Source organism: Acartia tonsa, chromosome 9, assembly GCF_053477335.1.
Source record: "Acartia tonsa isolate MP-2025a chromosome 9, ASM5347733v1, whole genome shotgun sequence".
NCBI lineage: Eukaryota > Metazoa > Arthropoda > Copepoda > Calanoida > Acartiidae > Acartia > Acartia tonsa.
This window is the reverse complement of record NC_137268.1, coordinates 49385798-49413133: the sequence shown is the minus strand read 5'-3', so window position 1 is coordinate 49413133 and position 27336 is coordinate 49385798. Positions and strand designations below refer to the sequence as shown.

At 31.4% G+C, this 27336-nt stretch overlaps 1 protein-coding gene across 2 annotated transcripts; it reads left to right on the top strand.

Moving 5' to 3' along the window:
• Positions 1–3936: 3936 nt before the first annotated feature.
• Positions 3937–27120, top strand: LOC145329122 (cilia- and flagella-associated protein 36). Of its 2 annotated transcripts, none has more exons than XM_080173164.1 (13): positions 3937–4094; positions 4837–4910; positions 7060–7176; positions 7519–7613; positions 11297–11351; positions 12242–12273; positions 23570–23636; positions 23975–24031; positions 24348–24390; positions 24886–24947; positions 25254–25382; positions 25641–25711; positions 26457–27120. In XM_080173164.1, the coding sequence occupies exons 1-13, from the start codon at positions 3998–4000 to the stop codon at positions 26521–26523; spliced, it is 966 nt and encodes a 321-aa protein (XP_080029290.1). In that variant the 5' UTR covers positions 3937–3997; the 3' UTR covers positions 26524–27120. The 2 variants fall into 2 exon arrangements, with proteins under 2 accessions (XP_080029290.1, XP_080029291.1); XM_080173165.1 differs by lacking the exon at positions 11297–11351 and adding an exon at positions 11187–11241 and having other exon boundaries at positions 26457–27115.
• Positions 27121–27336: the final 216 nt, after the last annotated feature.

Here is a 27336-nt window from a genome sequence, read left to right as displayed (position 1 = left end):
AAGTTTAAGACTCTTTCACAGCTAGGCTTCGAAAACGATTAAAATCAGCTGGTTTAGAACCAGCATAGAGTCCTGCTGAAGTTCCATGTATCTTTTTATATTAAAGACAAGTCCACAAATAATAAGATACAAAATCATAAGATTAATAGCTCCTTATGGCTAGTTACAAAAGTTAAAATGTCTTTTGTAAAGTCTTTTTTTTAAGGTAAAATTTAACATTATTTGTTATATTAATTAATACTTTACACACAAAATACGAGGTTAAAGGTGTAATTGAGAGAAATCAAATTGCATTATTTTACAATAAATTTTCTGCATATTCTAGACTGTTATTTTATTGAGACTATTCATTTAAAATTTCTTCGTAAATTGCCTTTAATTATTAATTGATGAAATATGTACATAAATGGATAAAGGATATACGTGGATATATTGCCATGGGAAAATTTGTCGTCAATTTAGCTTGATTATAATGGACATAATTTATTGGTCAGTTCGTTCATACAGTAAGAGTGGAGGGGATCGAGTAAGGGCGGTGGATATGTGGTATCTTTATTTTAGCCAGCTGCGAGTACCACTTTATTAAAGTACATAAAAATCTGGTGCAAAATCAAAGTAATAATTTATCGATTTGTACATACTTAATTCTAAAACATGCAATGTTACAGAAAATACCTAAATAGTATTTCTTGATATATTTTGAAAAAGAGAAATATTTAGTCCATCCGTTTAGAGATCTTTACACACACACACACACACATACACACACACACACACACACACACACACACACACACACACACACACACACACACACACACACACATACTACATTCTGCTACTTGTTGGGATAGGATGAAAATTTTTAAAAATATGAATAGACTCGAGTTTAAATACTTATAGTACTCCAAAAATCTATGAAACGAGGTACCAATCCCAAATGTGAAATATCTACCAGGGATCTGAAGGGATAAGACAATGGCCGATAAATTGATGTACATCCCCAATAATGAAACACAAAATTACCTGTAGATTGAAATTAAATTAAAGGTTGAAATATTTGGACACTCAAATTAAATATCCAACCAATCAGATTTCACTGAAGTTTATAAGCCAACAAAACGCTATTATAAAACTTTGGGGACTAGTGTAATAAAGAGCCCATTGTCCCCTCTCTTTGAAAATCTGCGTATATTTCAAAATTATTAATGGTTTTTTTTGTCTTGTTACATAAACACTTTTATACTTGCGTGCATGCTTTAAAATGTAAATGATTTTCCTATTGACATTTACCTTTTATTTAAAATTTTAGATTGTATATCATCCATATAATAAAGTAAAATGATGTTTGTGTGTTTGTTGTTTGTACCGAAGGATCTTGCTAACCGCTAAACCGATATACTTCACCTTTACAGGGTAGCTACTCATAGGTCCTTGGAAGGTTAATAACTATTTCTGGGGGAGGTTACCACAACTCTCCCACCCCTAGAAAAAAAATTTCTTCCCCCCCCAATTTTTTCCTTTTAAATCTGTTATCACTTTCAATCCCCCCCCCCTTAAGTGCCCCTAGAGTTCTCAACCGCTAGTTCAATATAAACCTTACAGCTTTCCTTGTCTGTATAATTAGTTAAAATATTGCATTGTTAGCACACATCTTATACTAAATAAAGTTATAAATTATGTAGTTTACTTTTTTGCCGCTAGTCGTCTCAAATTTTAATTTTAAACAATTATTATAAGAAATATTTATTGTAAATGAAATAATTTGTTTAACTTTTCATACTTCTTATATACAATGATATATTAATTGCTATGATATATAACCAATAAAACAACAAAATTCCTAAAACTGAGTAATATTTTTAATTTATTATTTATATTCACGCAATTTAGGTTACTGGTCAGCATGATGAAATAATCAACTCTGCAACTTCAAACAAATTTATGGGCCTTAATTGGTATTAATCAGTGAAAAAATAAATTGATATAATAAAGAATATTTATGAAAAAATTTTATAATAGAGGAAATACATTCTCAAGAAAATAATTCAATAGATTTAATGCACATATTATCTTTGTATAAAATTAACTGGAAGTCTATTTGTCTTATTTAAAGTGAAGCTTCTATTAGGTCCAGGGAAGGTTTAAAACTATTATAGGGAAGATATCTCCACCATCCAAATTCTTTTTTTACTCTTTATTTTTTAAAACTAAAATCCAAAGTGAAGGGTCGACTTTCCTCCCCCTTTTTCCTCTAGGGGCGTAGCCGATATTACAATAAATAATTCTAGTGTTTTTTATGAATAAAAGTCCCTTTCAGTTGAGGTATTAAGCTTTTTTGTCGCTATGGTAAATATATAATGTAAACCTTTCAGCTTTCCTTTTCTGTATATTTATTAAAACTATTGCATGGTTCAGTAGTCCATTGAGGATTAGCACAGTACTACCTGCTTTAGAATAACTTTCTTCTTTATTTTATCATAGATTTTTGTTTTGTGTTTTTTAGTGGATTTTTATAGTTTAATTTTTATATTATATCAAAAGTTATATATTATTATTGTTAGTTCTTTTAAATTTTAGTCCTTTACAATATTGTATGTTATTTAAACTGTTATTTTTAATTTTGTTTTAAAGAAGATTTTAATTTAACCATCTGTTTATATATTGTAAAATTGTTTTTGAATCATTTGAAATATTTTTTAAGTAATAGTTCAAGAAGATTCTTATGTTTTTCTTGTGGTTTTATGCTATTTACTTTGACCATACTTCTAAAGTAAGAACAATTGAAAAAAAATCTGATTAGTATTAGCTCTTGGGATTAGACAAATTATTCTAAATTGTAGAAATTGAACTGAATAAAAAGTTACAGAATTACAAAGATAATTTTTTTTCAAAGGCAATTCTGGACAAACAGAAATCATAATAATAGTTTTTCTTAAAGATACATTTCAATCATTCCCATTTAACAGAGACAAAAAGAAAGGTCTTACACAGGGCTTTAATATATTTGTTCTCATTTTTTATCTATTTTAGATAGAAGTTGTATCAAAATCAGTTAAAAACGTTTAACATATGAAATTAGAAGAAAAAAATATTTACAAAAAATTATGCCATCGATCTAACATAACGGCCGAGAAAATATCTTCCAAAGTATGACTGTTAGTGTGTTGTTTACTAGATTTAAATTGTTAAGTAGAATTCTAACAAAAAAAATTCAGCCGTCTAACTTAAATAGCAGCTTAGTAAATCACATTTCCTGTTCGAGACCAAAATTCTAGAATAAATATAGAAAGATATTGTGGAACATATTGAAACAAAGAATAAACTTTTTCTGAATTATCTCCCCTCAAAATTAATGAGAAAAATTGAACAATTTAAAAGTTTTGCGAAGCGTATAATCAAATTCATTAACTTAATTGTTTGTCATTTGCTTCCACTTTGATGTCAGCTAACTTTTATATATCAAGAATATTAAAAGATTTTAAAATCATTATACTTTTGGAAAGATTTTTAGGGAAGAGGTCTATTTACATTGGGAATAATATCGGTTTAGCGTTAGCGAGATTCGTTGATAAATACAGACATCCTGTTACTATTAACTAAAACTATTTGCTTTAAACATAGCCTCTAGGAAATACTCTTATTCAAAAAGAAGAAATTATGAAAAATAGCCTAAAACTTTTTCTATGCATATGTGAAGCTTCCCTGAAAATCATAACCTAAACAGACCAGGTTTTTTTTTATTAAAGCAGGGAAAAACCTTACTACTTTAAATTATAGAAAGGAAAATGTATATAAATAAAGAGATATTGAGATAAAAAGAAAGGGTAGGAATAGATGAGAAAACAGAAAAGGTAGAAAAGGCAATTTAATCTATATATAAAATTGACCAAAATAAAATTTTATAAAAATATTACCAATTTTATTTTGAATTTCAGGTTAGGTTAGGGTTAAAAAAGCTCCGGAATTATACCAAATAATTTTCTATAGAATAATAATGTCAGATGATTGGATTTTCGACTCTTTGATTGGATTCCTCCGTGGACCAGTTTGGAATGTTCCAATTCTCACCTTCCTGGAACATAAGTCTTTAGGTAAATATTTATACCTTTCTTTAAATATAAATATTGGAATGTTCTATTTTTTACCCTTCTGGAACATAAGTCTTTAGTTAAATATTTCTAACTTCTTTCTTCATATCCAAATATTGGAATATACCAATTTTTACCATTCTAGAACATAAGTCTTTAGGTAAATATTTATACCTTTCTTTAAATTCAAACAATGGAATGTTCCAATTTTTACCTTCCCTGAACATAAGTCATAACTATAGTAAACAATTCTATCATCTATTAAATTCCAATTACAACATTAATAACATTATGTTAGGGTTGATATATGAAATTATTGCATATTACAAGTTTTTGAGCTAACAAATGTGAGTTCGTTCCCTTGTCATTTATTAGTCGTTTATTTCATCCAGTAGAAGGGGAGGGGATGGAGTAAAGGGGGTTGGAATGGAGGAATCGTTTCTTTAGCCCGCTGTGTGTTTCAATTTATTACAGAACATGACACTATGGTTTAAAATCCAAGAACATAGTTATAGTATAGATGCATAATGTATATACTGATAACTACCTGCCTTCTTTTTTCCAAGGACCTTTTTCATCTGCTAGCAATTTGTTTCCTACTACTTGACTGTGTTAATATTCCCGACACTATTGATAAATTTTCAAAAAAAAATTGAGAGTTAGGGACATACATTTATTTAACCCCTTCCCCCTCTGGTGATTTACTCTAATGATCCATATAATAATACATTCATTGTTGTTATAGTGTTTGAACCTGAGGAGGGTAGCGAAGAAAATGATGATGAATACAGAAAAATTCATGATGATTATAAAAACTTGGTAAGTTAATCCAATCCTTATAAAAAAGTAACAGGATGTCTATGTGTGTGTATCTGTTTGTTTGTACTGAAGGATCTTGCTAACTGCTAAAATGATAAGGAATGCAGAAAATACATGATGATTATAAAAACTTGGCAAGTTAATCCTATTCTTGCAACCAAGCAACAGGATGTCTTTGAGTGTGTATCTGTCTGAGTGGATTGAAGGATCTTGCTATACAGTAAAGCTTTTCATAGGTTCTAGGAAGGTTTATAATTATTTTGGGGAAGAGTACCACCACCCTCAAAAGTGAAATCAACCCTAGAAAAAAACCACCTTCAAAAAAATTATATATTTTTATAAAAAAATATCCCTTTCTTTCTAATCCTAATTGTTCTAAGAAATGTTTAATTATGTCAGAACTAATAAAAGTTAATAAGAAGAGTATATAAAAATGTTGCATGATATTAAAGAATATAATATTAAGAACAGGAAAGGAGATACAAAAAAATAAGATTAGAAAATGATTTAATTCTTTTAGAATCCATTATACAATTTTAAAAGCATTTGATTAAAATAGTGGATGCGCCAATAGCTTCTAGGTTAGTAGAGGAGAAGGAAAGGTGGCTTTGGAAGTAGGGAGTAATTTCTCAAAGGAAGTGTGTCCCCTTCCAAATAGTCTAAAACCTTCCCTAAACCAATGAAACATAACCCCAACTATCGGTTGAGCAATTAAGATATTAATACATACAGCCTACCAGACAGACATCCCGTTACTTTAGTATAGTTATGAAATATGATTATGTAATAAACTACTATTGTTCCACTATTTACCATTGTGAATACAGTTCCATGTTGCATTCCTTTTAATGAAGGCTATAACAACAACATTTGTGGTCAATTTCAGAGAAATTAAAAATCAACAGAGTACTATATACCTTATTTGGACACCCAACTTTGTCTGTCCGTAATTCCGTAACACTATATATAAAAAAGTTCTAATTTTCAGTCTGTAGGCCAAGCTTTAAAAGACAAAAACCTCATTATTAAAAGTTTTTACATAGTTTTTTTTTGGGTATAGTCCCTTTCGTAACATCGCACCTTATGGGGCGATTCTTCGTATTTTTCACAGTAGCTTTTCTCCTATTTCTAGCCCCTGCGGGGCAATCACCTAACCCAATATAACCTAACCTAACCCAAAATAGCCATTAAAAAGTCATTTTAAAAATACGACGAATCGCCCCTTATGGGGCGATGTTACGAAAGGGACTATTCCCGTTTTTTTCTTCTATATTATGACAACTGAACATCTGCTCTTTAACTTCCTTTGTCCGTTTGTCTATTTTAGGATATTTTGTGCTTCGCTATCCTTGTTAATATTTCTTTTAGGTTAGGTACAGTTCAATTAATTAAGACTTAAGAAATCCCTAGCTGCCGGGGCTATAGATTTTATTTCAATCAAAGATTATATGGGATAGGGGGTGGGGGGGATGTTCATCCACTTGCAATATACAAAACTGTACAAGTTAATCTCTATAAAATAGTAATAAAATGAAAATTATAGTGTCAAATTTAAATGAGTGATGGCTAAATACAGAAGAAAAGTTAGACAATTTAAAATTATATTCCAATTTTGGTCCTTTGGGGCTAACTAAACTCTTTTTAATTTTATAATCTTTCATTTTAATATCAGCGGAAAGATGTCTATAATACGATTGCTAAATAACTATTTCACCTTCAAATTACTAGGAATCTTAAGGGATAAGACAATGGACTATGAATTGATCTACACCCTATGATAATCAAAATTTACTCTTATGTAAATTTAAATTATAAGTTGAAAAGTTGAGACACTGATAATATGTAAACCCCAAAAGTTTAAAACAACAAACTTTTGGGGTTTACATTCCCTCCATGGAATAGATTTATAGTATAGATGTATATAAAGATAACTACCTGCCCCCTTTTTCCAAGCACCTTTTTCGTCTGCTAGCAATTTGTTTTCTGCTACTTGGTTGTGTTAATACTCCTGACACTATTGGTTGATTTTCAAAGACCCAATTTAGAGTCAATACAATGTCCTTGAACTGGGGACATACAGTTATTTAACCCCTTCCCCCTCTAGTGTTTTACTCCTATCTCCATGGAATTATTTTATTTTCTATTTCAGGTAGACTTTATGCTGGGTAGCTATATGGAGGATATTCAGATAACTCCTCAACAGTTCTCTGATGCTTGTAGCAAAGTTAAAATCAAAACACAATTCCAGCAGGCTCTATTTGAACAGGTTAATGTTTATAAAGTAACAATAAGCAGACAACCAACTCTTTTTATTTAGATATATATAGCAATAAAACAAGGGTGACAACATTCAAAAAGGGCAAAGCTCTTAAATATAGAGAAGAAAACTATTAAAAGAAAAGCGAGCCTAACACACAGATATAAAGACAACTTAATCTATAGATTCTGTCTTTTTTAAAGAGAATACTCCCCATACTTTATCCGCTATCCTTCTACTGGATGAACTAAATGATTAATATATGAGGTCCGTATTAGCAACCTAAATTGACTACAAATCCCCCCCCCCCTTGTCAACATATCATTGTGTTATATATCCATCTATATTTAGGTGTGGGCTGCTGATAATTATGAAATATTTAAAAGAATGATGATTCAGAAAAATATTGAGCTTCAACTACAGGCCTTAGAATTGATACAACAAAGGTATAATAGATAGATACATATATAGGATATAAGAATAGATAGATGGAGAGATAGTATGTGGATTGATAAATACATATAGATAGATAGGTTTAAAGAAGTAATAATATTCTAGAAAATATTGAACTACAACTACAGGCCTTAGAATTGATACAACAAAGGTATAATAGATAGATAGATATATGGGATATAAGAATAGATAGATAATTAGTATGTGGATTGATGAAAATATATAAATAGTCAAATAGATAGATAGGTTTAAGGAGTAATTATAATTCAAAAGAATAATGAACTTCAACTACAGGCTTTAGACTTGATACTGCAAAGGTATAAATAGTGGACAGATGTAAAGATTAAAAAAGATAGAAGATATATTATAAGATTATAAATAATAAATATATATGGGATTGAAGAAATAGATAGATAGAAAGATACGTGGTTTGATAAATATTTTTATTTGACAGATAAAAAAAAACATAAATATATTTGATAATTTCATACTCATGGGGTATAAATTTTGCAAAATTGCAATTTGCAACGCAGTTTATTTCACCAAGGCCAAAGAGGATTTCTAAATGATTAATATAAAAATATTCTGGTATAAACTAGTCTTTGAAATGCTTTTTATTGTACTAATTTATTGACAATTTCAGCACAAAAAGTACTTAATAATTATGTTTCCATCCTACATTGGAAGTTCTCTACTATTTCCCAGGGATTTTAATGGCTAGGACATCCCCAATGATGCTATAAAAAAATACAGATTCTATAGATTTCAATTAGCCGTTGAAACGTTTGGACACTCAACTTAATGAAACAACCAATCAAAATTTAATAAAAGTCTCCAAAAGCTTACAAATAAGAAAATGGTGTTATAAAACTTTGGGGACTAGTGTAATAAGAAGGCCAATGTCCCCTTCCTCCCTGAATTTTTAAAAAGGTAGGGGAAATGTTTTAACTAATTTGTGGAGATTACTTAAAATGATACAAAAATAGGTGCCCCTAGAGGCGTAGCCGCTAATATCCAAAAAAAAATTGCTAATAGCAAAAGCAAAGTATGACAATATACATATTTTAAATTATTAATATGAATAATTATTTATTATTATTGTGCTATGTGTTGCAAATATAAAGGCTTATGTCAGAATCAGACTTTAAGCTTTTGGCATGAGCTTATAACATTATTTAGCTATGCATAAACACATTTTTTTTTTAGGAAAGTTACATTTTTTCAAAAAGTCAAAAAAAACTGTAAACCTCATTATTTTCTGTTTATTATTGATCAATATAAATAGGCAATTAAATGTTTAAATGTAATCTATTGCATCGTATTAAAGACCGGACCAAAGGCCCAAGCTAACAAAACTGGTATTATTTTTATAATTCATGGAAAATTGTCTGTAATTAGATCTTATACATGATTTTCATTAACCCATTAGTGACGAACCGGGTATTAAAACCCGGTTCCAGAAAATGTAAAAAAAAAAACGGTTTCCAGCTTCATAATTGCATCATTCTCAGCATGAATCCCCCCTCTACTACCCTGGCTTTCATTTCCCCCTGGAGCAGGCAGTTTTGCTTACTTCCGTTTGCCGGTATAGCTCAACAATCATGAAAATTTAGGTGAATTCAAAATACCCCTTTTTTGTTTTTATAGTAAAGTCGCTGATTTTTTTCGTGAAATCTAAAGTTTATTGACAAGTACATCTATTTGTTAATTCTTTTTATTCAAATTATTATTTTTTATATGATTTTTGTATCGTTTTTTTAAGCCCTATTAGGACCCGGTTTGGCATGGCCATAAATACCCGACAGTTTTAAAACCCTGCTCGGTTTTGGTTTTATTACCCGGTTTTAACTTTTCAACCATTAAATATTTGTTTATGATTTATTATTCTTGAGCCACCCTAATCAGTATACCCTAGTAATCTCTATATGTGTCCTCCAATATTGTTATGCTCTTTTTCTGATATGTAACACCCAAATTTTATATGTTCTTGTTTTGTAGTGTGTGTGTTTTAAAACTTTGACAAACGGGTTTTTTTAACCGAAAACGGCGTCACCTATAGCCGAAACAGTAAATTGGATATAAATCGCTTCGTATATTACTTGTAGCTCTATAAATTACATGAGGTTGTGTAGTTTTTAATTACGGATCGTATCAAAGTTCTAAAAAGTGTTCATCTCACTTTGGGCATTCAAAAATTACATTTTTTTGTCGAAATAACCGGGTATTTAGGAAAAAACGGCTTTTAATGCCAGCAGAAAACCACCCAAAACGGGTCAAAATACCCGTTGTGCATTTATGGCCATGCCGAACTGATTTTTTTTGCAACTTTCCTGTGCACGCCACTAGAGCAAAACAAAAAAATTGGAATTCCGTTTTTACCATTATAAAGCTTCCCTGAGATTTTCAGCTCGATCGGCCCATAAAAGTGGCGCTCGGCACTAATGGGTTAAGGCTAAGAACTGGTTCTAATCCAACGGATTTTAATCTGTTTCGAATCTATGATTTTAAGTACTTCAAACATAAGAATTCTTATTGGCGTAAGGAGCATATTGAAAAATATATAAATGATTTCTTTATTACACACTGATATATAAATTAAGATAATCGATAATGCTTTATGGTTTAAACTGAATCAAGCGAAAGTAAACCTCTACAAGTACAATGGATATATTATTAATTGGATGTTACACATAATTTTCATATTCTCTAATAAAGTAAAACTCGCAACGTGCAAAATTAACGATACTCCATCCCATCCCATCCTACTGGATGAACGAACTTACCAATACATGAGTTCCATGTTAGCAACCTACATTTTCCCCTGTCATAATATTCACGCATTTCCTAAATCCATTACAGGTACTTTTTGTTGATGTATGCATGCATGAATGTGTGAAGGAAAGCTAACAAAATATGTAGAATTTATATCCATACAAAATATTCAATTTTTAAAAGTTTATATATCTTTGAGTAATTCTATGATATCTTTGTGAACCTACTATTTTATCAACAAAACTTTATTTTTCCAAAATTTTTATCTGACGAGAATGGGGGTAGGGGGGGGGGGGGCATTGAACATTGGTCCATTGTGTCAGCAAACCTGACAAAAATTAAATTTAACAAAAACAGTTAAAATGACCTAAAGTAAGCTAAAATATGTTAAAGTAGATTTAAAATTTTAAACTATACATTTGTATAAAAAAAATATGTAACAAAATATAACAGTTTCATTCCTTAATTAATTAACTAGCGGCTACGCCCCTAGAGGCCTCTAGTGGCGCTCATGGTGGAGAGGAAGATAAAAGTAAAACCTTGTATTGGAAGGGTTAAGATATCCTCCCTCAAAAAAAAATCCTCGGACTTATAGACAGCTACGCTTTAAAGGAGAACCATATCGGTTAATCTGTTAGTCTAAATCTTCGTTACAAACACACCGAGATCCTGTTACTTATTATTTATTTCAGATATGGAACATTACCCAAAGCAATACTTCCAACAGAAGAAGATTGAGAGGAAAAGACAGAAAGACATCCTGTTACTTTATTAAAAAGATTACTTTATTCTAGGTATGGAACATTACCCAAATCATTACTTCCAACAGAAGAAGAGGGAGAGGAAAAGACAGACAGACAGATAGACATCCTGTTACTTTATTATAAAGATTTCTTTATTCTAGGTATGGAACATTACCCAAAGCATTACTTCCAACAGAAGAAGAAGGAGAGGAAAAGGTAATATTCTGTCATATAAGATCTCTATAATTACTCCACTATCATTCATATCCTTAAACTAAAGTGACTGGTTGTCTGTATGTGTCTATTTGTTTGTACTGAAAATCTCGCTAACAGTTGTAACAATATGGTTCTCCATTACAGTGAAACTTCTCTTAGGTCCTGGGAATGTTTATAACTATTTTGAGGGAGGACACCACTAACATCAAAAAAATGAATTTTTTCCTTTATTTTTTCTTTATAGAACTACTAAACTAGGATAAAGAATGTTGGGGTCATATTCAATCCCCATCCGCCTAAAGAGCCTCTAGAGATCTCTGGGAGCGAAACTGCTAGTTAAACATAAATTATTAACAAAGAGGCACTAAGCTTAAAAGAGACACCGATACTTTTAAGACACAAAGGGGGGGAATTATGTTTATAATAATTTGGAATGCACAATCAAATCAATATATGTATAGTTCTTTGTATTATACCTTATATTCCTGGAGTTTTTAGCTCCAACTAAAATATTATCCACCTGTAAGCAACAACTCAATTAATTCTTTAAAAATATTTGATGATTTAGCTGATTTTTTTTTTAAATTGGGGGGCAAAGCTTCATAGTAAAGATAACCTTTTTGTTTGCCCCTAAAATATTTATTTCCAGATTTATTTTTCTTGGCAAGGTATTTTCCTGAGCTGGATCTTTAAATCATTTTAGTGGTGAGCCAGATCGGAGTGCGCCGAATTTCAGCCAATCACAGCGCGGCATTTCGTAAAATGCTGTTCACTCATTGGTGGACAGTTGGCTCACCCCGATTTGGCGCACCATTGAAATGATTTAAAGATCCAGCTAAGGTATATTCTTGATCTTATCTGAAAATAATAATTTTTATTATTATTATTAGGATGAAGATCATATAATGGCACAGATAGTAAGGTAAATAAACTATCATGGTTGATACGAGTTTGGAAAACACGAGTTCTAGCATGAGTGTGCTTCACATTTGTCCATTTTAGATGTGGTTAACACTTTTAATGTCCAATACTAATATTCAAATAATACAGTTTTAATAAGGATCTTATTTCCAATGGTAGCGAAGTATTTCAATACATGTCAAATCAATCAAATAAATATGAACAACCTTATTATAAAGTAACTATCACGTTTCTTTTGTGCTTACCTTTTTTTCTTATAAAAGGTTCTTGAAACTTAACTGATATATAATCTTTTATATTTAATAATTTTATATGATTACATCTTCTTTTGCTATTTGTGTGTTTTATATTTGCACGCTCTTGAATAATTTCAGAAAATACATATCACTGCCACAAGATGAAACAAACCATCAGCCAAATGCAATTGAAAGCAGCCCATCTAGTGGAGAGAAAGTGAACTATATTTATGACAAAGGTCAAACTAACAATTAATTTCAGACCAAGAGAGGGATGGAACATTGGGCTGTTTATTACACTACCTTTTTTATTCGTTGGCATTACAACATTGGGAACTTTTATTGCATCTTGGTTTGTTGGTTTATTCAGTTGGGTGTCTAAATGTTTCAACAATTAATTGCAATCTATAGATTGGGTAATTTTGTGTTTACCATTGAGTATGTACATTAGATCTTTTCATGAAAATACTCATTCTCGAATTTCATTCTTCTGCTAACCTAAAAAGTTACTTTAGGGGCCTAGAAATACATGTACAAAATTTCAGCTCTTTATCTCTACTGGCGACCTAGCGCCAGGCATGTAAAATATCAACAGATAACGGTGACACGGCGGTTTTAACAATATCTCAGTAATGTGCAGGTTTTAAGCTCTTCTGCATATTTCAATTTAAACACATAAGGCCAAAGATATTATATCCAAAAAATCTTTTGTCAAAGTCTACTCTACACCTAGCGCCAGTCAGTTTTCTAAAATCATGCATTTTATACCTGTGAAAAATGAAATCGCCAGCGCTAGGTGTAGAGTAGACTTTGACAAAAGATTTTTGGGATATCATATCTTAGGCCTTATGTGTTTAAGTTGAAATATGCAGAACACCTAAATTCACCTTCCAAGCCATTCTCTATGCATTTTAAATTTTTTTTATGAAATAACGGGATTTCAAAACTGCCTTTTGAAAAGGCCTAAAAAGTATCTTTTTTTGTCCCTTTTTTCACTGTGTATAGTTACAACTTATTAAGATATTATTCTCAGTTAAAAAAAAATTGGCACTTCCAGCACGAAAACCGGCAAAAACAGGCAGTTAAACTTCTGTACCCCTACTTAACCCCCTAACAGACCCCCCCCTCCTGTTACAGATAGAGACGTAAAACTTTTTTCTGGTGGTTATGTGCATTTTTAGAGAAAATTACTTTTCTAGTCATAGCGGCCAGACCGCTTCTTATCCGCTTTTTAGCAGCCAGCCGCTAAATATTAAAACTGCTGTAGAGCAGCCAATTTTAAAGCTAAGGAAACCAAATTTTATGACGAGCTATTATTTTTTATAACAAAAAAATACCTTTTCTGACCATCGCCAAAAAACGACAAATAACGGAAACCGCCAATTTTGGCAGTGAAATGGAGGTTGGCGGCGCTAAATAATATTTTTATCTAAGAAAACCAAATTTTATGACGAACTATTATTTTTTATACCAAAAAAATCCATATTTTTTTATTGTACTACATAAGTTTTGTTGTCCCTCATTTTTATTTTATTTGTCAAAATTTATTTAGAATGTACCAAGTGATCAATCATATATATTTATTCATACTTTTCTACACTTTTTGTGTGTCAAATCAGATTGATTCCTAGATTTTCAAGTTCTTGGGAAGGTGGTGTTACCCTCCCCAAAATTAGTTATAAACCTTCCCAGGACCTAAGAGAAGCTACCCTGTTATGGGGAACCATATCAGTTCAGCAGTTAGTGAGATCCTTCAGTACAGAGAGACATAAAAACAGACATCCTGTTATCCCCCCTAAATAAAATATCCTTCCCCTTCCCCCCACCTGATAAACACATTGGACGTCCTTGAAGGGGAGAATGGTAATATTACAACAATTATTTTTTACACTATATCAATATTAAATATTTTACAAAAGTTTATATAAAGACAACCATAGGCACAATTTTTCTCATTATCACTGATTATAAACTTTTTTTTGTTAGATACTATAAAAATAGGTCCTTCACTTATTGTATCCACCTTTCAACTAAAATCAGAAGACATTTCTAAAGTCATTTTATGCATACTAGCACATAAGAATCACCGGCAACTTCGTTTTCTGTCAATGATCCAGAATCTTTCTATCAACAGTTAAATTTTGAAAATACATCTTGCATTTGAAAAGGAAAATAAGAAAGATAATATTTAATAGGATGGAAAAGATCATCTTGATGTTTTTAATAATTAGATTTGTATATTTTGATTTTGTTTTTAACCCTTTGTAGACAAATTGATAATATTTCTAGGATCATGGAAAGAAAACAAAGTCATTCCTAAATTAGGACAGAAGTCACCTTCCTAGGAAGGACATAAATAGCCTTCCTTATGTGAGAATTTGTTAGATGAAGGGCATAACATGCCTCCCATAACAAAGATTTTGCAAGATTGAGGACATAAGTAGCCACCCTTCACCTCACAAAACCTAGCTTTTTGATCCTTCACATAGCAAAATCTTGCATAAAATTGGTTTTTGGTCCATCACATAGCAAAATATTGGAAAACTTAGCTTTTCTGTCCTTCACATAGCTAATTCTTGCAAAACATAGCAAATTCTTGCAAAACAGAGCAAATTCTTACAAAACATAGCAAATTCTTGCAAAACATAGCAAATTCTTGCAAAACATAGCTTTTCTGTCCTTCACATAGCTAATTCTTGCAAAACATAGCAAATTTTACAAAACATAGCAAATTCTTGCAAAACAAAGCAAATTCTTATAAAACATAGCAAATTCTTGCAAAACATAGCAAATTCTTGCAAAACATAGCTTCTCTGTCCTTCAAATAGCTAATTCTTGCAAAACATAGCAAATTTTACAAAACATAGCAAATTCTTGCAAAACAAAGCAAATTCTTATAAAACATAGCAAATTCTTACAAAACATAGCAAATTCTTGCAAAACATAGCAAATTCTTGCAAAACATAGCAAATTCTTTCAAAACATAGCAAATTCTTGCAAAACATAGCAAATTCTTGCAACTCAAAACAAAGTTTCAGCGTGATCTGACCACCGGTACGGTGACATGGTGTCCTTGGTACTGACAGTAAGATTTGGGAAATGGTTTGAATCCTTAGTAAATTTTTTGACACTTAGAATATTTTCGACCTGGTGTCCTCTCAGTAGGTACGCTTGGTGTCACCTGGGTATTTTTTCTTCAAAAAAAGTGTCAAAATATTTTTGGACTTAGCCAAATTTACTAAGGACTTGAACCATTTCCCAAATCTTACCATCAGTACCAGGTCACCGTATCTCAAGAACCGGTGGTCGGATCGCGCTGAAACTTTATTTTTGAGTTTGGGACCCTTATTGCAAGAATTTGCTATATTTTGCAAGAAATTGCTATGTTTTGTAAGAATTTGCTATGTTTTGTAAGAATTTGCTATGTTTTGTAAGAATTTGCTATGTTTTGTAAGAATTTGCTATGTTTTGTAAGAATTTGCTATGTTTTGTAAGAGTTTGCTATGTTTTGCAAGAATTAGCTATGTGAAGGACAGAAAAGCTAAGTTTTCCAAGAATTTGCTATGTTTTGTAAGAATTTGCTATTTTTTGCAAGAATTTGCTATGTTTTGCAAGAATTTGCTATGTTTTGTAAGAATTTGCTATGTTTTGCAAGAATTAGCTATTTGAAGGACAGAAAAGCTAAGTTTTCCAAGAATTTGCTATGTTTTGCAAGAATTTGCTATGTTTTGCAAGAATTTGCTATGTTTTGCCAGAATTTGCTATGTTTTGCAAGAATTTGCTACATTTTGCAAGAATTTGCTATGTGAAGGACAGAAAAGCTAAGTTTTGCAAGAATTTGCTATGTTTTGCAAGAATTTGCTAAGTTTTGTAAGAATTTGCTATGTTTTGCAAGAATTTGCTATGTTTTGTAAGAATTTGCTATATTTTGCAAGAATTTGCTATGTGAAGGACAGAAAAGCTAAGTTTTCCAATAATTTGCAAGTTTTTGCAAGAATTTGCTAGGTTTTGCAAGAATTTGCTAGGTTTTGCAAGAATTTGCTATGTGTTGCTAGAATTTGCTATGTTTTGCAAGAATTTGCTATGTTTTGCAAGAATTTGCTATGTGAAGGACAGAATAGCTATGTTTTGTGAGGTTTTGCTATGTGAAGGACAGAAAAGCTAAGTTTTGCAAGATGAAGGACATAAGCAGCCTTCCTAATGTAAGAATTTGTCAGACAAACGACATAAGTCACCTCCCTTAAGTTAGATTTTGTTAGATGAAGGACATAAGTAGCCTTCCTTAGATCAATTTCCAGTGACTTCTGTCCTAATTAGGAATGACTTTGTTTTCTTTCCTATTTCTAAATGTTAATTTATTTAATTGCCTGCGTCTGGCATCTGGCTAAAATAAAAATCTATTACATTAGTTTCAACAATTAACTGTGTTGCCCCTTTCTGAACCTTAATCAGCCAATTTTTGTATGAAGTCTTTTATTGTGATCATAAACAGATAAAAATATTAATTAGTGCCGCCAACCGCCATTTTACTGCCAAAATTGGCGGTTTCTGTTATTTGTCGTTTTTTGGCAATGGTCAGAAAAGGTATTTTTTTGTTATAAAAAATAATAGTTCGTTGTAAAATTTGGTTTTCTTAGCTTTAAAATTGGCTGCTCTACAGTAGTTTTAATATTTAGCGGCTGGCTGCTAAAAAGCGGATAAGGAGCGGTCTGACCGCTATGACTAGAAAAAGTAATTTTCTCTAAAAATAAACATGAACCACCAGAAAAAAGTATTACGTCTCTATCTGTAACAGGAGCTGAGATAGAGGGGGGGGTCTGTTAGGGGGTTAAACTGTTTTTAAACTATTTTTAAAAGGTATATTAAAAATATACTTTGACATCTGTAGAATCATACTGCAAAGCCAAAAATGAGAACAATTGCCCACATCAATTTTTATTAGGATTTTAAAGTTTATTTTTTACTATGGATTAAATAATTTTTACTGAATCGTGATGTTTCTTCCCTTTGTAGGTAAAATACTCAGCTTTTAGAGTGTCTTGCTTCGTAAATATTGTATGCTAGTATACAGTAAAGTTAGGTCTTTTCATTTTATCTATCAATACTAATTAAAAATTAATTCTTTACAATATATCAATGAATTAACATAAAAATGTTTCATGTTTATTATACATTAAAACACATAAAAATTGGCTGTAAAGGGTTAAATAAATTAAGATGACAACAAATGTTTATGCAATACAGCAAATTTATTTTTGTCACATATACAAATATGATATAAAATAAGATTATTCAAACATATTTTTAAAAATATTTTTAAAAAGTGTGTATCTTTTATGAGTAGGGTTTTCATTCTTTTCATTTTTATTAAATAAAATTATTTAACTACGTTTGAAATAAGTCACTTTGTGAAAACACTCTTTCGGAAATTCTAATTTCTAATTGGTTTAAATTCAGCATTATGTTTTTTATTGTATTATGTCAGATTTTTCAATGAAATTAATTGTTTTAGAAAAAAAATTATTTCCATTGAACAGAGTAATGTTTTTTTTATTGTATCAGTATAAAGTGAATTATATAAAATTGTTCACTAAGTTACAATATTACACGAAGTAAAAAAAGACCCTTTGGTCTGGTAAAAATGACCAGAGCAACAGTAAAAATTAATTTTTAAATCCCCCAAAAAAAGTTTATTGGGGACTTAATTCAAATTTGGGCTCTGCAGTCTGATTCTATAAGTGTCCTAGTATATTTTTGACCCCCCATTCAAAAATAGTTTAAAAACAGTTTAAGTAGGGGTACAGAAGTTTAACTGCCTGTTTTTGCCGGTTTTGGTGCTGGAAGTGCCAATTTTTTTTTAACTGAGAATAATATCTTAATAAGTTGTAACTATACACAGTGAAAAAAGGGACAAAAAAAGATACTTTTTAGGCCTTTTCAAAAGGCAGTTTTGAAATCCCGTTATTTCATAAAAAAATTTAAAATGCATAGAGAATGGCTTGGAAGGTGAATTTAGGTGTTCTGCATATTTCAACTTAAACACATAAGGCCTAAGATATGATATCCCAAAAATCTTTTGTCAAAGTCTACTCTACACCTAGCGCTGGCGATTTCATTTTTCACAGGTATAAAATGCATGATTTTAGAAAACTGACTGGCGCTAGGTGTAGAGTAGACTTTGACAAAAGATTTTTTGGATATAATATCTTTGGCCTTATGTGTTTAAATTGAAATATGCAGAAGAGCTTAAAACCTGCACATTACTGAGATATTGTTAAAACCGCCGTGCTACCGTTATTTGTTGATATTTTACATGCCTGGCGCTAGGTCGCCAGTAGAGATAAAGAGCTGAAATTTTGTACATGTATTTCTGGGCCCCTAAAGTAACTTTTTAGGTTAGCAGAAGAATGAAATTCGAGAAAGGGTATTTTCATGAAAAGATCTAATGTACATTAATTATTGGCCATTGTCTTGTCCCTTTAGATCCCTGTTAAGAACCTCTTTAAAAAGTAGTTAATCTTTGGAATGTGATAATATGTAATAATATTGACTACACTATCCGTACGTAAAAGTATTAGAATGTGTGTCTGTACTGAAAGATCTTGATACCCGCTGGACCAATATGGGTGGCTCTCCTTTTCATTGAAGTTTCCAATTTGTGAAAGGAAGGTTTTAAATTTTTTTAGGGGAGGATTATCCCCTTGGCCTCCAGTGTAGCTTCTTAACCCTTAACAGTCGGGCCCCTTAACGCACCTTAATCAGTCGGGGGGGCGGCGTTCAACGCCCCCCCTCATTATCTCAGTTCCTATTAGAGCTAGAGGGCTAAATTTTTTTGTGCAAGTCCCCTGTGTTATGGTGAATTTCCGACCTAAAGTAAGTCAAGGTCAATTTCCGCTTCCTTCACCCTTTTATTTAACAACCTTTGTTTTTAGGTCCTTTTTTACTTAAAAATTTCAAACGGCTGTAATTTTTTTATTTTTAAAGCTGGAAGAAAATTTTTTTTTGCAGAAAATGTTTATTTTATTTAAATTTTATATTTGAAATATCAAAACATAAGTTTCAGCGGCCGCAGCTGTACTTGGCAGCTGTCAGCCGCCGCAGTCGGCGGTCGGCGGGAAAACGGCGGCGGATCTTTATGAAATTTTAATACATTATGTAGACATGTAAGAAAAGCTTAAGTTTAAAATTTGAAGTCTCTAAGTAAAAAATTGCGGCCACAGGAGCATTTTAAAGATTTCTGGAGACCTGGAGGATCAGGACCTGCAGGATCATACCTGGAACCTGAAATTGACTTGAACACCTGTATTTAATATGAGGATGTACTACTAGAGGATATTTTAGTATTTTGGTAAATAAAATGCTTTGTTTAAATCAAAAACAAATTTTTGTTCTTTACCTGGATGACCCTGCCAGGTTTGCTGGCATCCTGTGCCCGCCAGGATGGAGATATTCAAAAAATTCCAACTCTCAGTTATGTGTCATACCCATACGTAAAAAGTCAAGCAGTTGGGGATCTTTATCTTTCACACACAGAAAATGAGATAGAAAAAACCGGATGGGGGGGCGTTCAACGCCCCCCCCCCCCCGACCGTTAGGGGTTAAAGGTCCCAGGATGGTTTTTGGCCGTTTTGAAGGAAAGTTAGGTCAAACTTAAGGGTGGTTGGTAAACCTCCCACTCTCCCTCTCTAAAAATGTCAGTTGTTAGTTTATTCAGAAACAGAATCAAACCAATCAGAATCATTTGATCCATCATGGACGTCGCTAGGTCTAATTATTTATAATTTTTCTCTTAGCAAGGTTGAGATAACCTCCCCTAAACTTGATAAAAAACATCTTTTAGAGACTTATAAGAAACTTTCCTGTAAAAGAGAATAATATTAGTAAAGTGGTTAGCAAGAACTTTCAGCCCAGAGCTGGATCTTTAAATCATTTCATTGGTGCGCGGGGTGATTTAGCGCACCATTGAAATGATTTAAAGATCCAGCTCAGATATCCTGTTACTTTTATATTTTACTAGCAGCTGCGCCCTTTGCATCTAGGACTAAAACAGAAGGAGAAAAATAGCCTAAAACCATCCCTAGATTTCTAAAAACAGCCTAAAACCGTTCTGGGACTTATGTAAAGCATTCCTAAAAAGCAAAATTCAATCAGTAGTTGATGTAATCTTAAGCTTTAGACACAAAAATAGGATTGTTATAAGTATACTAATTATTTCAAAAATTAAGACTAATGAATGCACGTGCTAAAATGAATTAATATTGTAAACACATATTTACTAATTTCAAAAATATAATTATATATTAAATTTGACCTATAAAACTAAACTTCAGACTGGCACCAAAATAGGAGACATTTAATTTCATAACAGGGACATATATTGTTTAAAACAAAATATTAGAGAGGGGTAAAACTATAATAGGGAGTTATTTTACATATTTTGTATTTTAGCTTTATAAATGCGTATGTTAAAGAGTTTTGGATATCAAAAGGCCAAGTCAATCCCCTGAATAATATCACTATTATCCTCATATAAAAGTAACAGGATATAAGTTTGTTTCACTGTGCAGAAGGATATCGCTAACGGCTGAGCCGATATGGTTCTTCTTTACCATATAGCTTCTTATATTGGCTTTTAAGGGAAGGGTACCACCACCCTCCCAAGATAAATCGCCACAAGATAAAATGACCTCCCAGCTATTATTTTTTCAACTGAAAGCAAGATGTGGGGGCTATTAACTCCTTCTTCCCCTGCCTCAAATGCCCCTAGAGACATCAAGGGGGGTTAGTTGTTAGTTACAATTATTGTGATATAAGCAGTCTCAAATTCTACTTTTTATTCTTCAGAATATAATTCCATGAAAAAACCTTTACCTATAAATATTTGATAAGTTCTAATAAATTCCTTAAATTCCTATGAAGCTGAATATATAAAATCAATACTTTTAATTTAATATGCATATGCCATTTTACTTTTAACAAAGAATAATAAGCCGAGGATTTGTTTTATTAAAAGTTTGACATTCTGAATCTATGGTTGGTCTGTCTGAATGTAATGTACAGCTTTTATCTTTAATTTAGGCATTTAAGTCCTATCGTTTTCAGTGTTTTTATGATGACTCCTATAAAAGTATACTTGCTAATGGTCGTTGTATGATCTTCGCTTTTCTTCCATGTTTGAAACTCTACTTTAATCTCAATTAACACCTTTTTAAAGCTCTGCTACCTTTTCTGAGATCTTAAATATCAGCATTATATAAATACTAGATAAATAATTAGATCCTGGGGAGCAAATACTCACAGTGGCCCAACCAGGGCCTCAAGACATTCAATATAAGCCACTCAAAAAAATACAACCGTCAAAAGTGCCACAACCTGACAAATCTCAGCCACCAAAAGTGCCACAAGCCGGCCAATCTAAAATGTCACAACACGGCCAATCCCAGCCGTCAAAAGTTCCACAACCTGGTCAATCAAAGCTGCCAAACACACAACAGCCAAATCAACAACTTTCTGATAAAAATGATTCTGAGCTTACTAGGAAAAGGATCTATTTGATTTTTAGACGAATTATTTAAAAAATTAAATATAAATGTTGTATTTGATATAAGAACTCCCCCCCCCCCCCCCTACCATCTTGCAAAGAATTGGTCATAAGAGAGGAAGGGAGGGTTGTCAATAGTTATTCATGTGTTTGTGTTTTACCTTAGTTTATGTTATATTGGGTAAGAAGATAGCCCTCAAGGGTTAACACCCCGCAAGAATTGGGCATGAGAAAAAAACTATCAAACACCACTCCATATATTTAGTTTATTTAATTAAAACAGGGGGTGGGATTTATGTGCTTTAAAAGAAAGCACTGTCTTTTCTATAGTTTATTTTCTTCATAGTAGGCTAATAATGAATTATCTTAAGTAAGATCATTTTTTTAAAAGCAAAATGTCAATAAAACAGCAGTCACCCTTTACCTTTTTATTAAAATTAAAATGTCAACCATCCTTTAATCATAAAGGAAAATACGTAAAAGCAGAATGTTTAATTCCTAATTCCATGAATATGACCTTTCTGTGACAAAAGCAGGCTTTCTACATTTTCTGATGATCAAATATTAAACGAGGTTTTAAGGTACATTAACTTTTCCATATCATATAAACTTGGTTTGTATATCAATTGATCAATCAAGTAAATAGAACACTAAATAGTTAGAAAAGTTATTTACAATTTAATTAATGCATGGATAATGACATCTTTTAAAAGTTCTTTCTTTAAATAAAAACTTTATTAGTCAAGTGTCAAGAGTTGAGAAAACAACTTTACTTAAACAAGAATACTAATCTGCAAATCTAGATAATGTATTTTTCTTTAAGAAATATAATATACTGTTAAAGAAAAAATTTGTAAATTTGAATAGTAGTGTTATTGTAAGTTTTAAAGTAGCAAATCTAGTTAATAAGATTAAATTAAAGACGTACATACATTTCATTCTTATTTTGCAGCTACGCGTTCAAAAACCATGAATTATTTGGACATAAAAAGAATTATATTTAAAAAAAAATTTATGAAAAAATTGTAGGTTTGACTTAAAACTAGTATTTGATGCACAAAATGCATGCTTTCTATATTTCAACACATTTCTAATTTTATAATTATTGATTGTCTTTGAATTGCATGTTTTAATGTTTAATTATTAATTATGATAATAAATAATTAACTGGTTGATATGATAGTACACTTTATTCTTTTATTTTAGATGATTATTTCTATTAAAAAATTTCAAAAGTGTAAAAAATTATTATTGATAATAAATAATGAAATTTTTTTACTTACATCAAATAGGATTTTTAAGTTGATAAACATAAAAGGGATGTATACACCCCCCCCCCCCCACCCTAATTAATTCCTCTTTTACACCATATTAACATATCAAACGGGGTTTAATGTTAAAAATAATCATTTGCTATCTATACGACACAAAAAAAGTATTAATAAATCATGTAAAAAGACCTAAATATAGAAAAGCTTAGATTTTAAAATGTTCTTTTTTAATCTTGATGTTTATTTAAGACAATCCCAAGAAGAGCATGCCGCGCTCCAGGAAGCTTTGTCTGCAGAAGATGCTGAAATGGAGGAGGTATGTGTTTAATGAATTTTTCCTCGTGTGCACCTAGAGGCCTCTAGGGGGCGTAGCCGCTTGTTTAATAACAGTTACGCGCCTAGTATCTAGGTATGGACTCTGTATTTAAAGGGAAAGGAAGGTGACAGTAAATTAGTTTTGCGGCTTTATTGTTCAATTAGTAATTATTAGTTTCGTTTTAGCAAAGATATTCTACATAATGGAATTTTCTGGGTTTATCAATATCATTATTTGTGACAACTTAATTGTTATTTATTAACATTTTCTAGCTATCCTTAGGAATTTTGAACAATATCAATTTTGATGTCTTTACTTATTCTCTGTTTTTTATTTAGGCATTGGCAACGAATAATAGTGTTCAGAAGCACCTTCAAGAAAAGAAAGAAAAGCAGGTTTTAACATGTTAGATACGTGATATAATTGTCCTATTAAAAACTTGTACGTGCATTGTATTTGCATTTAACATATTACGGACTCATTTCCATTCATTACCAAAGTCATTCTTATTAGGAGGCAAGGATGGCCAATCCCCCAACAAAATAGCTTAAAACCATTGTAGGACCAGTATCTATATTTTCTTAATAGTAGAGCTCAATCGGTTCAGCGGTTACATATATCTTTAGCTTCTGACAGACAGACGGAGAAGCATCGATCTACTTAGTATAAAACAATGTTAGATATAAAAGTAACATACATCTATAATTTCAGGAGGCTTTATTGATTGAACAGCTAAAGAATACCAAAATATCAGGTAAAAAATATTAAAGTAATTTTAATACTTTTTAAATTCATTAAATATACATTGATGTACATCTGTAACAAATGCATGGAGGGCGAGAACTTTGGTTTGAAAAGTATTTGGGTTGATTAAATCGTAAAAGCACGTTCTCTCGTATGTTGGTTTAAAAATATGATAATTTTCATCAAGTCTGGATTAGTTTGTACAAAATAACAGTGTCCAAACTGTTTCATAGTGAGAGTGAGTTATTCAATTAATTTTTTTTAGCATAATCTTAATAGAAGCCGAGATAAAAACATATCCCTCGTGTCCTAGCGTCTTTATTGTTTGATATCCTCTAATGCTCATAAGTAAGGGGATTCTTCATAATAAAATTCATATTTCTATCTAAAAAAGCAGCTTAGTGAATCAAAAATTCTCCATAGCATTACGGACTGACTTACGGACAGACAGAATGAGGTATATAAATTGATTTTATTGATGTTTATAAATCAATTTAAAATTTAGAAATGAAGAAAGAGGCAGAGTCCTGTGGAACCCAACATGTTGTTGAAGCTGAGATTGAACATGTAAGCTTTTTTTTTGGATAGGCTTATGGCTTCCCCTCTAGTCTAAGGAAGGAGGGGAGGCAGTAAGTAAATCCCTTCATTTTTTCTGGTTTAAAACTACTCTGAATCAATACAAAACAATATACAAAAAGAGTATACAATAATTAGCCAATGAGAGGACGGACACTATAAATTTTACCATTGGTCAATAATGACCTCTCATTGGCTAATTTTTTTTCTTACGTCATAATCAGTCCGACACTATTACTGGGTTCGTATTGGTTTTTAAGCCATGATGAAAAAAAAAAATTATTTCTTTTATTTCAGGAGAAAATAGACCCTGAAGAATTGAAGAAACGAACAGAATTTCTGAAGACCCAGCGGGACAAGTTGCTAAAATTGAAACAGGCGGAAAGGGAGAGAATTCTGGCCGTTGAGGAGGCTAAACATGCTAAGGTCAGTTGTGAAAAGTAACATAATGTGTTTATGTTTACCTTCGTGTGTGTGTGTGTCTGACTGTTGCGAAAGGTTTGTTGACTACCTAATCGACTTGGTTTTCTTTTACAGTGAAGCTTTAATAGCTATATAGAAAGTCTGTTTGACCATCTAGATTGCCTTTTCTATTTAATGTCCCTATATTTTAGGAGCGCTCTAAGAGTATAAACTCTACTAGAAGTACTCTAAACCTAGCTATCTAATATCTATCTATTTTAGGAGCGCCCTAAGAGTGCTAATGCTGCTAGAAGTGCAATGGGCAGAGGTGGCCGACAGAAAATTGACCCACAGTAAGTATTTACATCATGAGATAATTAGATTTACTTGTACTTTATAAATAATAATAATAACAATAATTTTATAAATGAAACAAGGATGACAGCATCCATAAAAGCGAAGCACTGAAACGGTAGGACAAACGGACATTAACACTTGTATAGTGTCTGAACTGAATAATCAGAATATAAAAGTATCGAAAGAGTCGAAGCAAAAATGTAAGTAAATTTGTTGAAAAACTGCTTGATACAGGATAATGTTTATGGACATACTTACATTTTTAGGACTTGATTATAGAGTTGCTTCGCTTATAATACTATTGTTTTTTTGTTGTCCCAGGAATCAATATATCAAAAATCAGATCAAACGGATGATTAGATCACATAAAAATTTGTTGTTAAAAAGTAGGAAAATCAATATGTTTAAAATGGACGTACGGATTATAGAGTTGTTACGATTTCTAAATCGTACCTAACTACTACATGAATCATCATGCAAAGTTTGAAACCGATAGGACAATTCTAACATGCCTAAATTAACGAATAAAAGCTATCTTTCTCGGACGGACGTACGGACGGACGGACCGACCCTAATTATAGAAAACATTCGCTTTTAAAAACGTATGGTGAGGTTTGGAGATTATTAAAATAATGTTATTTATTGGACGTACGTTTGTTCGTAAATGATTTCCAGAAAGATAAGTATACCTCTATAATGAACGTATTGGACATTCTATAAATAAAAAAAATCTTTTTGTAGGACTCTAGAAGTGAGGAAAGCGCTGGCACAAAAGCTAATGGATGAAGTTGTATATGAACAAAGTTAGAATTATGGAGAAAAAAAATAAAAAATAAAATAATTAGATTTGAGACAAAGATACCCATTACAAATTCTTTGGGATCTTGAGGGATAAGACAATGAATGAAAATTTATATTTACCCTTAATTATGATTTTATCATTATACTCTGCACCAACCAATAACAATTTTAAAAAAGTATATAAAATTATTGAGTCAACAGATAAGATAGCGTGGTTATAAAACTTTGGGTACTTTTGTCAGATGTCCCCTCCCTCCCTGTAATTTTTTTATTAAATGTTGCGATTTATATTTTCAGCAGACAATGTACTAATAGAATTTTGAATGGAAGTTTTTGTCCTTAATCTAGATTTACAGCTATATGCAGTCTTTTAATTTAGTTTTTTTTATATTTTATTTTGATATGTTTCGATTTGTGACTTTTTTTATATAACTACATACCTTTATTAGAAACCTAACTTTCTAAAATAAAAAAGTAACAATTTTTCCTCGAACTTTTCCACTGGAGAAAGTACTTTCTGTTTTAGCCTATAAATTGCAGCTTTCATTGTGAGTGTGATTTTTTTGTATCAAATTATTATTCAAATAAACTTTTTCTTCCTAAACTGTCAAATTATTCAGGGATCTAAAGTAATAAGACAATGGCTGATGAATTCATGTACATCCCCAAAGATGATACAGAAAATTACCCCTTCTCTAGATTACAGGATTAAAGGGATGTTGTATTCGAGGTTAAAGAATAGGTAATGGTGGCAAACTTAGGTATAATATGTAATTATAAACTTTGATAGATTTTAATGTTAGAAGCTAAAGATCTCGAC